The sequence below is a fragment of the Pelobates fuscus genome, chromosome 2, assembly GCF_036172605.1.
Source record: "Pelobates fuscus isolate aPelFus1 chromosome 2, aPelFus1.pri, whole genome shotgun sequence".
Taxonomy (NCBI): Eukaryota; Metazoa; Chordata; class Amphibia; order Anura; family Pelobatidae; genus Pelobates; species Pelobates fuscus.
In genome coordinates this window covers 244,205,191-244,218,538 of record NC_086318.1, presented here as the reverse complement: position 1 = coordinate 244,218,538, position 13,348 = coordinate 244,205,191, and the positions used below count along the sequence as shown (strand labels likewise).

At 40.0% G+C, this 13,348-nt stretch overlaps 1 protein-coding gene across 1 annotated transcript in view; it reads right to left on the bottom strand.

The window, feature by feature from the left end:
* SYTL3 (synaptotagmin like 3) overlaps nucleotides 1-13,348 on the bottom strand; it is a 100,877-nt gene that overhangs the window by 40,862 nt on the left and 46,667 nt on the right. The window contains exons 7-9 of the mRNA XM_063443302.1: nucleotides 11,240-11,364; nucleotides 10,318-10,452; nucleotides 1,178-1,356 (exon numbers count right to left, since the gene is read on the bottom strand). Coding sequence (XP_063299372.1) covers nucleotides 1,178-1,356; nucleotides 10,318-10,452; nucleotides 11,240-11,364 — 439 coding nt within the window. The remainder of the gene's footprint in view (nucleotides 1-1,177; nucleotides 1,357-10,317; nucleotides 10,453-11,239; nucleotides 11,365-13,348) is intronic.

The following is a 13,348-nucleotide window of genomic DNA, read 5'->3' as shown; positions in this document are numbered from 1 at the left end:
TGCCTATGATGATAAAACATTATTATATGAAAACAGACAAAAAAAAAAAATCACATGTGAGAAAAAAAGAAGCAAGAGGAGTATTGCATGGGTTATATGTTCTGGTGTGCATAGAAGATGGTCATACAAACCATCAGCTCTGGCAGCAAGAGCTCTTAAGATGGCTTTTGTTACATCTATGGACTGTGTTTGGAGATGTAAATGATGCACCATGATAGAACACAATTCCAAGAATACCTTATCCTTATGTTATTGCATAAATCAGACAATGATAAACACCTGTCTGTTTGTATGTATGTATGTCTTGTGTGTGTGTGTCTGTCTGTATATGTTTGTCTATCTGTCTGTATGTATGTGTGCCTGTCTCTTTGTATGTATGTATGTGTCTTTGTATGTTTGTGTGTGTCTGTATGTGTGTGTCTGTCTGTATGTATGTGTGTGTGTCTATCTGTATGTATGTGTCTGTGTCTATCTGTATGTTTGTGTGCCTGTCTGTTTGTATGTGTGTGTGTGTGTCTATCTGTCTGTATGTGGCTGTGTCTATCTGTATGTATGTGTGCCTGTCTGTTTTTATGTATGTATGTGTCTTTATATGTATGTGTCTCTTGTGTGTGTCTGTCTATTTGTATGTGTGTATGTGTGTGTATGTCTGTATGTTTGTATGTATATATGTATGTATGTCTTGTCTGTATGTATGTATGTATGTGTGCTTGTCTGTCTCTTTGTATGTATTTGTCTGTATGTATCTGTCTGCTTGTGTGTGTGTCTCTCTGTATGTATGTGTGTGTCTGTTGGGGGGGTAGGTAATAGAATCACAGGGTAGGGGGGAAGAGGGAGGGGGGGAGGGCATGGATCAGCTTTGCACTGGGGCCCCATTCGTTGTGTGCACGCCACTGATGGAATATTTTAGTGTCATGAACAGTAACAGCTACTCTGTGTGCTTGTGGACTGCATTTCCAATTTAGCCTGGCTACGCTTTATGTGTCTTTGAGGAAAAAACACCAGATGACAGGGTTCAGTGCTTGAGAGCTACTGGTAAGTCAATAAGGCAGCTCGAACAAACCAGGCTGGAGTCTCTCTTATCCGTAAGAAGTAGGCTTTATGTGTAACTAAACATCTGAGGAACCAGGGTAAATCATCAATTCTATAAGATTTGCAGTACATAATGTGTACTTACGGGTTACACTTTTTTTTCTTTTCTTCCCCATATGCCAGGTTCTTGCACGCTTTGATGGATATTTCCAGTGTGCTGGTCTTGATATTGTATATAATGGCAAACTCTATTTCTCCCGTGACATTGGCATTGTCAAAACTTCCAGCTTCAGTGCATGTGCTGGTGATGCTGCTCATACTGGCCTGTAAAAGATCATAGCATTAATGTCAGAAAACTAAAAATCTGTGTAACACGTGGTACATTATAGAGTACTCTGTAGTTTGCAGACATTTACATTTTAACTAACAGGCAGTTAAATATCCCCAATTTTCAAAAATCTGTCCTGATAAGACCTTCATTTGAATGGTGCACACTAAGTACAAATTAATGTAGACTTCTTACTAACAACTACAGATGGAATGCTCAATGCCTAGTCCTACTTCATTAGGATGATGTGTATAAATATAAATTGATGCACACTAGCTCAATGTGGACTGCTTAATAACTCTTCCTTCAGAGTATATCAAACAGAAGTACTGTTAGGCTATCCACAGCAAATTTGTGCCATGTTACTGTGTTACAAAGGCATTAGGCTCCTAACCATGGTGTGGCAGTCTTCACTGTATACTAAAGACAGTGTGAAATGTTGCAGACTGAAAATATTTCAGATCAACACAGATTTAATTAACTTAACTGTTGCAATATTAAATTAGATGTAGAGTGGCAGACATCGTAAGCATAGCGCATTTAGGAGCTGTGGTACAATCTCTATTAAAAGTCTGGTCACTGTATAGCAAATAGTATAGTGTGATATTAACAGTCTATATAAAGAAAAGGTTTGTGGGTACATAAAACGGGAGATATGCCAGATAACCAGTATGTCACCCTATTGTGCCTTCGAGGGCACCCGTTACCCCGAAAAAAGCTCTCCCTGTCTTCGCCAGTTGGTAGATAAACCTCCCTATAACAGTGTTTCCCTTTTGGTGTTCCATGGAACCATGAGTGTGTGTATCTGTCAGTGTGTGTGTGTGTCTATGTATGTATGTGCTAGTGTGTGTGTTTCTGTGGGTATATTGTTAGTCCATGTGTGCACCTTTGTGTCAGTGTGTGTATCTGTGCATCAGTGTGTATGTGCCAGTATGTGTATCTGTGTGTGTATGTGCCACTGTGTTTATCTGTGTGTCAGTGCGTTTATCAGTGTGTTTGGGTGTGTGTATGTGTCACTGTGTGTATCTGAATGTGTGTATCTGTGTGTCAGTGTGTATATATGTGTGTGTGTGCCAGTGTGAATATTTGTGTGTGTGTGTGTATATGCCAGTGTGTGTGTGTGCATCTGAGTGTGTGTTTATGTACAAGTATGTGTGTATGTGTCAAGTTGTGTATCTTTGTGTCTGTGTGTATATGTGCCAATGTGTATATGCATGTGTGTCTATGTGTCAGTGTGTTTATATGTGTGTAACTCTGAGTTATATCTGTATAAGTATGTATGTATGTATGTATGTGGCAGTGTATGTGCTTACACCCCAGCAATCAAACACGAACACAACATGGAGACACCTCCCTGCAAACACAAACATTACATACAAAAACACCCCTGAATTCAAACTCCAAATTTATATACACACACTCAAACACAGCCTTGACTCAAACAACAATAGTACACATGAATGTACTTCTGCATTCAAAAGCCAACACTACATCCAAACACACCGCTGCACACAAATGCAAATTACATACAAATATGCAGGGCCGGTACAAGGATTTTTGCCGCCCTAGGCAAAATAAAGATTTGCCGCCCCCCCCTCTCCCACCCACCCCCCAGTGACATCGCAATGCCCCATCCATCTGATCTGCCATATGTACTAACACCAGTGCTGCACACAGTGTGTGTTTACATTAAAAAGCCTGCAGGGACAAACTATAGACACCAGAACCACTTTATTAAGCTGCAGTGGTTCTGGGGACTATAGTGGCCCTTTAATGTGAGGTAAATTATAGATTAGTGTCACTAATAATATACTAGATTGCCTACTTACAATCAGATGAGGATGGTGATGGGCTCTGGCTGCAGTCTGGCTCCACTGGTTCTGGTGTAGAACAGGATCTCTGGAGGCTGTTTGTAACTGTGGTCACAAAATTCAATGTTCTGGGAAAACGGCAAGCAGCTCCATTTTTTGGGGCCCCTTACACAGCTCAAGGTCTGGGCCCCAGGGCCTGACGGTGAGTATGCCCATAAGGCCCACCCATAAGTCCACCTACATGTTTCACCCATGAGTTCGCTCACAGGGAGTGGAGTGTGTAGGGGATGTGTTATGTGTTACTGTAGAGAATCTAATGTGTGTGCTTATGGAATGTAGTGTATAGGGATACCAGTTTGTGTAGGTGATGCCGTGTGTTTGTGTGTAGTGGAAGCGGTGTGTTGCTTGTTGTGTGTAAGGGATGCATTGTGTGAATCTGTGTTTGTATGCATAAGGGATTCAAAGTGTGTTTCTGTGTATGTAAGGGATGCAGTGTGTGTGTCTGTAAGGGGTTCGTTGAGTTTGTGTAAGAGATGCATTGTGTTTCTGTGTCTGTGTAAGAGAAGCAGTGTGTGTTTGCATGTGTGTGTAAGGGATGCATTCTGTGTTTCTGTGTATATGTGCAAAGGATGCATTGTCTTTATGTGTAAGGGTTGCATTGTGTGTGTGTGTGTGTGTGTAATGGATGCATTGTGTGTTTCTCTGTGTGTAAGGGAAGCATGTTGTGTTTCTCTGTGTATAGGGATGAATTGTGTGTGTGTGTGTGTGTGCGTAGTGTGAAAGAGCTCCCTGTCCCGCCCCCTGTCCTATAGAGCTCTCCCTTCCATCCCTTAGAGATCTCCCCTGCCCCTTTGTGGTCTCTCCTCTCCCCCCCCACCTCCCTTAATGGTCTCCTTTTCTCCCCGACTTTCCATTAGTGATCTCCCATCTCCCCCTTAGTGGTCTCTGCTCTCCTCTGTCCCCCTTTCCATTAGTGGTCTCTCCTCTCCCACCACCCTTCCCTAGTGGTCTATCCTCCACCCCCCCCACCCCCCCACCCCCTTAGCGGTCTCTCCTCACCCCCTCCCCTAATGGTCTCTCCACCACCCCTCCCTCCTTTAGTGGTCTCTCCTCACCCCCTCCCCCCACGTTCTCCTCCACCCCCCCTCCCTGTGTTCTCATTCCCACCGTGTTCTCCTCTTCTTCTCCCCCGTGTTCTCCTCTTATTCCCCCCTCCCTGTGTTCTCCACTTCTTCCCCCCTCCCTGTGTTCTCCTCTTCCTCTCCCCCCGTCTCTGTAATCTCTTCTTCTCCCCCTGTAATCTTCTCTTCTTCTCCCCCCTCCCTGTAATTTTCTCCCCTCCCCCCTGTAATTGTATTTTCTTCTCCCCCCCTTCCCTCCCTGTAATCTCTTCTCCTCCCCCCTAATCTTCTCTTCTCCCCCCTCCCGGTAATCTTCTCTTCACCCCCCCCCTGTAATCTTCTCTTCTTCTCCCCCCCTTCCCCTGTAATCTTCTCTTCTTCTCCCCCCCTCCCTCCAATCTTCTCCACTCCCCCCTCATTCCCTGTAATCTTCTCTTCTTCTCCCTCCAATCTTCTCCACTGCCCCCTGTCATTTTCTTCACTCCCCCTCCCTCCCTGTAATATTCTACCCCCTCCCTCCCTGTAATACTCTCCCTCCCTGCCTGTAATACTCTCCCCCTCCCTGTAATATTCTCCCCTCCCTCCCTGTAATACTCTCCCCCCCTCCCTCCCTATAATACTTTCCCCCCTCCCTCCCTGTAATATTCTCCCCCTTCCTCCCTGTAATATTCTCCCCTCCCTCCCTGTAATACTCTCTATAGCGCGCTCAGGCGGCTGAGGCATTTAAAGGGCCGGCGATGGGGGCGCAGGGCGCCCCCTCCTATATGGCGCCCTAGGCGGCTGCCTAGTTCGCCTTATAGGAAGCACCGGCCCTGCAAACATGTCCCTGTATTAAAATGCTAAAATTATATACAAACACCAACACTACACACAAAAGCACACCTGCTTCCAAGTACTACAATCTGTTTAATATCTATATAAATTAGTGTATATACACCAAACCCAAATTTGCTAATTATATGCTGCTAATTAAAATATTTGCCCTATGGAGCAAAACACATTTTGGGGTTCCATAATGTTGGTACACTATGTCAAAGGGTTCCACGGGAAAAATTAATTGGGAACCCCTGCCCTATAGATTTATATACAGATCTGGTTGCAAATTACTTTAACCTTGACTTTGTTACAGTGAAGCTGCGTAACTCATGCATTTCCCATTTAATACGTTTGTAGTGTTTTATAAAAACAAAAACAAAAAAACAACAACACTTTTGCCTGTTAGATGATAGCTGTAAAGGTGGGAGGTGGAACTTAGCATCCAATCTGAACAGACAGAATTCATGGGTGCTCCAAAACTAATAAGAAAAATAGACTATTATCTCTGACTAAAACACACTACATCTACGCCACTACACAGTGTACTGCAGCCTACAACCGACAGTACTCACCTGATGCCTTTCCTTGGGCAGACATGCACTCCAACAGACTAGGGCCTATTGTACCTCTCAGCAGACTAGACTTTCACGAATCTTGCCTGCATTAGCAAGAACTGTTCTCATTCTTACCTGAGGGCCCCACACAGGTACCAAAGGCTCACAATATGGTACACAGCCTGCGACTGCATCAACCAATAATCATGATATCGGCACAATCTTTCAATGCCAGAGGCGTAACTACAAACCACAGGGCCCCAGTGCAAAAATTGCCCTGCCCCCCCATGTGTTTCATTCCCTCGCCCCCATACCCTCCACGTGTCTCATCCCCCTGTCCAGGCCCCATGTATCTAATTCCCTCCCTTCTGCCCCTCCATGTGTCTTATTCGTCCACATGGTAAGAGATAAACTTCCCTGGCTCTGCGAGTGGATGTTCTGGAGGATAGAAATTGGATGAGTGCTCTGTGCGTGAAAAAGGCGCTTAAACAGAAATATTAAATAGTGTTTCTACAGTATCTCTCTCCACCACCAATAAACATACATACAGAAAAAGATTATTGGAGGAATGGTTGGGAGGCTACAATATTTATGTAGTATCTATCCCAACATTGTAGCCAAGAATACCCAGAATTGATTTGCCCACAATGGGCTAATTCCCTCCACTTTAGGGAAGGATATGGTAAGACGTATGCATGACTTTGCATGATGTCGATACCGAAAAAGAGACCTAGAATTCACCCTTATTCAAGATGGCAGAAAGGGACAAGGAAGTGACGCGAGCAGGCACGCCACATCACTCCGAGCATACAATTAGGAATATATAAAGAACAGATTATTACGTTTACACGTCCCCAGGATGATAGGTACGATTGGACACATCGACAGAGCGGCAACCAATAGGAACGATGGGGGACAATCTTAAACCACAAAGAGGAAGCAGCACAACACCGATCAATACAGCCCAGTGAGTGGGCGAAACGCGTCTCGAAAGAGGGAGAGCCTGAGGACACTGAAGCTTTTTTTTAGTATTTGATTATTTTACATACAGTTAGGGAAAAAAGTATTTGATCCACCTGCTGATTTTGAAAGTTTGCCCACTGACAAAGAAATGATGAGTCTATAATGTTAATGGTTGGTGTATTTTAACAGTAAGAGACAGAATTAAAAAATGAATATGCAGAAAGACGCATGTCAAAAAATTTGTAAATTGATTTGCATGACATTGAGTGACAAAACATGAGCCAAGACTTCATGAAGGGGTAACGAATCTCTCTTTAATGGGAGCCACACTTGACCTTATATGACAATCCCCATGCAAGGGGTACGCCCACATGGACATGATGGTATACTGATTTGCAACTTCACAGACCAGTAACAATAAGGTTACAAGGCACGACACTCCCACACACAGAACACAATCCCTCCCCTCTGCCTGGGAGATAATTGGATCAGTAACTGTAACATCAGTAACCCTAAAATACATAAAACCCCACAAATGTTACATCCCCTGATAGCCCTGATCTGGGTGACCAACATATCCAAAAATCACCAAGATCAGTTCAGGGTTCAGGAATTTCCTGGAAGTCATTTATCTAATCGACTGCAGGCATGGTCCCATAGCCAAAAATAGTTCCATAGATTCGCGGCTAAATGCCGCTGGAGGACCGACCGGGAACCGCAAAGTTTTCAGGCCGAAAATAGTTCCATAGAATCATGGCTAAGTGCCGCTGGGGAACCGACCGGGAACCGCAAAGTTTTCATGGCAAAAATAGTTCCAGGGCATTCGCGGCTAAGTCCCCACGAAGTCTATTCACGTTTTTTGTCCATGCGAACAAGATGGCCGCCACCTCGTGGTCAGCCATAGGAATTGCGGCCACCCAGACGAACACTTAGACCACTGCAGTTGAAATTGCAACAATGTATCAATTAAGCTTAACAAGCTCTAGGGTGGTCTCTGGTTCGTGCAGCTGCTCAGTTACCGAACCATATAATTCAAATAGACAAACGGAGACTTCTATTTCACAGTTTACAGGGTCCATAGTCTGTGGGCAGGAGGCTGACAAGCAGACCCCTCTAAGAACTTGTGGCAAACTCACAGGAAAAGGGGAGTTTGTCACACCAAGTGTGCGACTTTGTAATTTCTTTTGATCTAAAATGACTGGGAGTATCTCCTAAACAATGTTTTCTGTTTAGGCTCGTTTAAATCTAAGAAAGTAATATTGATTATGTGACATGCTAAAACTAATTGAAAGTGTTTACATATTTACAATAATCATTTTCCTCCAAAGTAACAACGAGAATTCTAATACTCGTGTTATGTCCTTGTAGTGGGTGTGATACATTCACTAAGCTCTACTGTTTTAGATTACTTCATAATGCTATATAAGGATAAAGTCTATGGTTTTCTGTATAATCTATACTTCTTGGGAGGTGAATGTCTTTATTTATTATTTATTTATTTATATATTTTTTATTTTTCACCTCTGTAATACACATGAAAAGGGCTTCCTTTTCAAAATGTATCCAACAGTGAAATTTTTCTGCAGTGATCCTTCCAGGATACATAGTGATTTACTCTACCACAAACAATGTACTTTGGATATTTGTGCAATTTGTTTCCATATTGAAAAAGTACTTTAAGTGCTGGATTAGAGGTTTCCCTTTAAGGAGCTAATTAGTAGATAACGGCCGTTTAATATGGCACCTGATAATTCTGTGACGTCCCAACGACGGATTGGACACATGACCTCACTTATGGGTGGGCTTTCACCATATTTAAACGAAGAGACTTGAAAGTGCCCTATTCACATCTCTTGAGAAAGGCGCGATATGCACCGAAATTTGTGTCGAGTTACATAGTTACATAGTTACATAGCTGAAACGTCCATCAAGTTCAGCCTTCCTCACATTTGTTTTTTGCTGTTGATCCAAACAGTTGACGGCACTCCAGTTCAAGGGAGTTATTAGTTTATCTAGATTTATTCAAAATCTGTCTAATTTTATTAGGAGTCATAGGCAGAGTACATATTGATGTTCTGTTCATCTAACTTAGCGCTGCCATATCGTTACTCATTTTTTCCAAGTATCCATCTAATGATGCCATTATGGCTCAAACTGTTTATTTAACGTGTATATCTTTTATATAACTGCATCTACTCTTACTCCCTGCCTACTACCACATGAGTAAAATGATTACTTAATTTCAACCTCTCCTAAGCAAGAGCTCTTAAATAGTACTTTGTGACAATCTATCTGATTTATTGCGGCAACGTTGCCTAGACACAGAGTGTCCAGTTTTCTGACACTCCTCTTCTATGAGATCTAAATGCATTAACTAGTTCTTTACTGACCTTATATCTAACAGTGGTTAATCCCATTTTTTTTGTCTAAGAATATCTGTTGTTACAATATTTTCAGCCCACTAGCCACACTAGTTTGTTCATGTTTGTAGACACGTTTTTTCCTTTTAAATCCTAATTAATAAAGTTACATGTTTTTACCCTAATGAAGTGGCTTCTACCTATTTATAGTAATCTGGTAGTGAAACTTCCACTCTGCTGGGTTTCTCTAACTATTATTTGCTTCTATATTTACATAGACAGGGGTGTCCACAATGTGTAGACACACCTCTCCTGCAAATAGTAATACATAAACAAGAGATATATAGAGTTCCAAGGAAATCTACACTCTTCCACCCTCCCCCCCCCCCTATTTTTTCTCACATGGTATTACAGTGATATCACCACACTATATATATTAAGCATTACATGGATCCACCAGACAATTGACTGATTATTACTGTTTGTGTGCAACTGATTAACTGATGCCTTTTTAATTAATTAATATCCAATCTTGACTTTGAATTAAAGATTTTGGACATAGATTTATTTTTGTACATATATTATAATACTCGCTCTGTATGAAATTACACAGTTCCTGTTTCTGTCTCCTTCTACGTAATGGCAATATACACTTTTTTTCTTGATGAAATTCTTTTTTGCATTTATTTGAGTGCGGTATTGCTTTGATTTTGTTTTTCCATAAACAAGGGGCAATTACTTTAGACGCTCATTGTCACCATAAATTTCCTTATCCGAGTCATACTATACCCAATAGTTCATACTGGTCTGGTGCACTTTGGGCCACATATCTTTCCCTTTTTTATAATTTGTTTTTCAGTTGAACATAGATGCACCACTGTAGAACAACTATTATTTAATTTTTGAAAATAGGCAGAAATACTTAATAAGTGGCTATGAATAATATTCTAATGCTCTACCCTATTCATTTCTTCTTCCATTGTTCACTTACACTACAGTTTTTGGGGTAATTATATTGAGATAGCAATGTTGTTTTTATACTAGCTCAGATGTCACTAAAGGAGATTGACTTAAAAAAAAAAAAAAAAAAAAAGAAAGCAGCAAAGTTAATTGTGATTTTAGTGTACTGGTACAGCATGTAAGCTGACACTTTGATGGCCATTACAGTGGGACTAAAAAAAGTAATTTAAAAGTGTAAATGGGAATTTGGGTTAGTATGCCAGTTATGATTTGTTTTAATAAGTTAGAAACCATGAGGTCAGGTGTTAGGTTAGGAAGTTAGGTGTTTTGCAAGGTTTTTATTATTCTGTGCAGTAATATGTTTAGACTCACTCGCTTTGCATTCCCAAAATATGTTGTTTGTTTCATTGGACTGCTGTCGCCTGTCTTCTGCTTCATAAGCTTTTCTGAAAGTTCATCTTCCTTGGCTTTGGTGATAAGCTGATGTAGACTGTGTGATTTTTCAAGCTGTAGACACATTATATACACTTATCCGGTCTTATTAAAAACCATGTAAAAATTAGCATTGTGTGTTCTCATACAGCACAGACCTGTAGATCATTTTTATGTTTTATTATCTTCCATTTATAAAGTGTCTAGATTACATAGATTTATGCACAAAAATTCTCATAAAAAAGCTATGAAATACAACAATGTAATTTCACAATTAAAAAAACTTCAATATACATGAGTTTATCATGAAACATAACATGACTAAATTTGGAGCATGAGAAAAGAAAGACATTAGATGTACACGTCACATGTATTTAATGATGCATGAATCAATCTATGTGGTTGATTATACAAAAACCTTGAATGCAGATGCACATTTTCAGTTTTGATCTACATGCACCAAGGGTCCATCTGTATCATCTTATTGTATAGTACAACATTATGTTTTAATGCCTTATATCCAATTCTTGACTTTTGCAGTGACTATCAATGAATGTCATGCTTTCTGTTAGCAAAGGACCCGAATTCTATGCTATGGAAAGGGTACTACATACAGTTTATATAAAACAAGCTATCCGTATTTCAAAGTTGCACAACATGTCTAGTGCAGATGAAAAATTGGAATGTAGTCACAAGATATATATAGATAGTATATGTCTGTATGAGTGTCTCCTTGAGGGTTTGGGTCCACATTTTATCTATGGTTAAAATTCTCTCAACATGGTCGACTCTTCTTGGTGAGAAGGTTATGTTTCTCATTAGCATTAATGCTGAAACAGAGAAATATAGAAATGATATATACCTGGGTTGCTATATTGATGGCAGTATCAGAATGGCTCCGTCTTTCTTTTTTTTTCTCTTGGTTTTGGCCGTAGTCTGTAGTTAGGTGAACTCTATCAGTCACATCATTTTGAGATCTGGAAATTTCTAAAATTAAGCATAATTATGTTTAAATTTTTTAATTTTGGGGGGGCTTTCTACAATAAATGTGTGTGCAGTGTTCAGATTAATTGAGACGGTAACTTTGCTACAGATGTGCGATATGTTTATTAGCCACCCACACAAATATCATTATCATGACTGAATACATTATAATTTTACCTATGCAAGTATCTACTAGTGGCTGAAACAACAACACAATTGATGTTCATACTCACAAAGAAAGCCATGATGCAACCCAAATCTAATAAATAATATGCATTCTATGTACTGACTATTCTATCTTCAAAACTGATACAATACTTTCAATAACTTAAATTTGCGTAAATGGACCTGTTGAATGGCGTGTTTTTAGGATTATTTTTTGCTGGAACGTGGATCTTTCATTAGCTGTTAATTACAATTTGAAAAAAGTAGCTTGAAGCTGTAGCAGATGCTTTGTATTGTAAATGCTGTGATGAATGACAAGAATCGAAGTTATAATTTGTAAGCCAAACGGGGCATAGTTTGATGTGAAAATTATTATGTTCTACCATATACTATACATTTCTACTCTGTAGATTTAAAATATTATTTATAAAAAAAATTGTGACATTAATTATGTTTTTATATTTGTAATTATTTAATTTGAAAGGAAAGTATGCTAAATTTTGTTCCATTTAAAGGGACACAGTAGGCACATTAACAACTTACTTTTATTGAAGTTGCTATAGTGCCTGCAGTCCTGCCCTCCCTCTCTCCTATACCCCAAAACCCTTTAGTTCCTTAATTAGAGGGCTTGTAAGTGCGGCTTCAACCAATGCCTCCAAGCCCTCTACATGTGAGAGCTGGGAATCTTACTTCCAGAATCTCATACCGTAACATACCATGACATCACAGGTGCATGCACAGTGCTGTCACGGTTGTCCATAGAGAATCTATTCAATGAATAGCATTGAATTGGCCTGTCATCCTGGTGGTACGCCTCCCAGATGACGCAATCCGTGGAGGAGATCATGGCAGTGCATGAATGGAAGATTCAGTGCTGGATAAAAGTGAATTATTAATTAACTTTTATTTGTTTTGGGTTTTTTTTAGATGGAGGTGACCTAATTGATAAGGGGCATCAGGGCTGTAGCAGATATATATTCCTAGATGTATACAGATATATATTCCTAACAATAAAGTATTCCTTTAACATAGAGATAACTTTCAAGGGCTAGTATAAAAAACGTCAGTTGCATTAGAGATACTTTAACAATTTTGTATAAAGCTTTGTGAAATATTGATCACACAGTCCATTGATTGATGGTTCATAGGTTGCCTTGACAGTAGGTAGGCATGTCTGGCTGTGACCCCATATGAAAGGTTTTTAAAAAAAATAAAGGTTTCTGGATACTGTCACTGGTTATAAATATGTCGTAATAAATAATGCAATCTGTGCTAAATAGTGACAATAATACACTAATTCAGTTATTTAGTATACTTCTTATGTGTTCAATACAATGTTTGCATAATCTGTGAAATCAGGTAATGCATAACAACATGCACCTAAACAATTGTAAATAGGAAAGAGGCAGAATACAAATAAAAGTGGACTGAAAAATGTAACCTGAATAAAAAAATAAAAGGGGAACTTTACAAGATATTTGACTCATTAGTATAAGGAAAATCACTGTCACAGAGAACAGGGTCACCTTAACATCAGCTTCAGGCCTCTTGCTTTGTAAGCCACATTCTACTTTACAGGGGGATTTCAGCTATGCAGTCAAGCAACAATGATACTGTTTCAGGTGGATAATTGTAGTGAAGTGAACTAAAGAGAGCTGTCAATTGTCCCTTCTTAAAAGACCACTAATGTCACCCAGGCCACTTTATCTCAAAGACGTAGCCTGTGTGCATTGGGCCTTTACAGAAGATTTGCTAGGTTTATATTGCAGGGTTAAGTCTACCTTTAATGGCTTTCATTCTGACAGCCACGAGAGGCGTACCT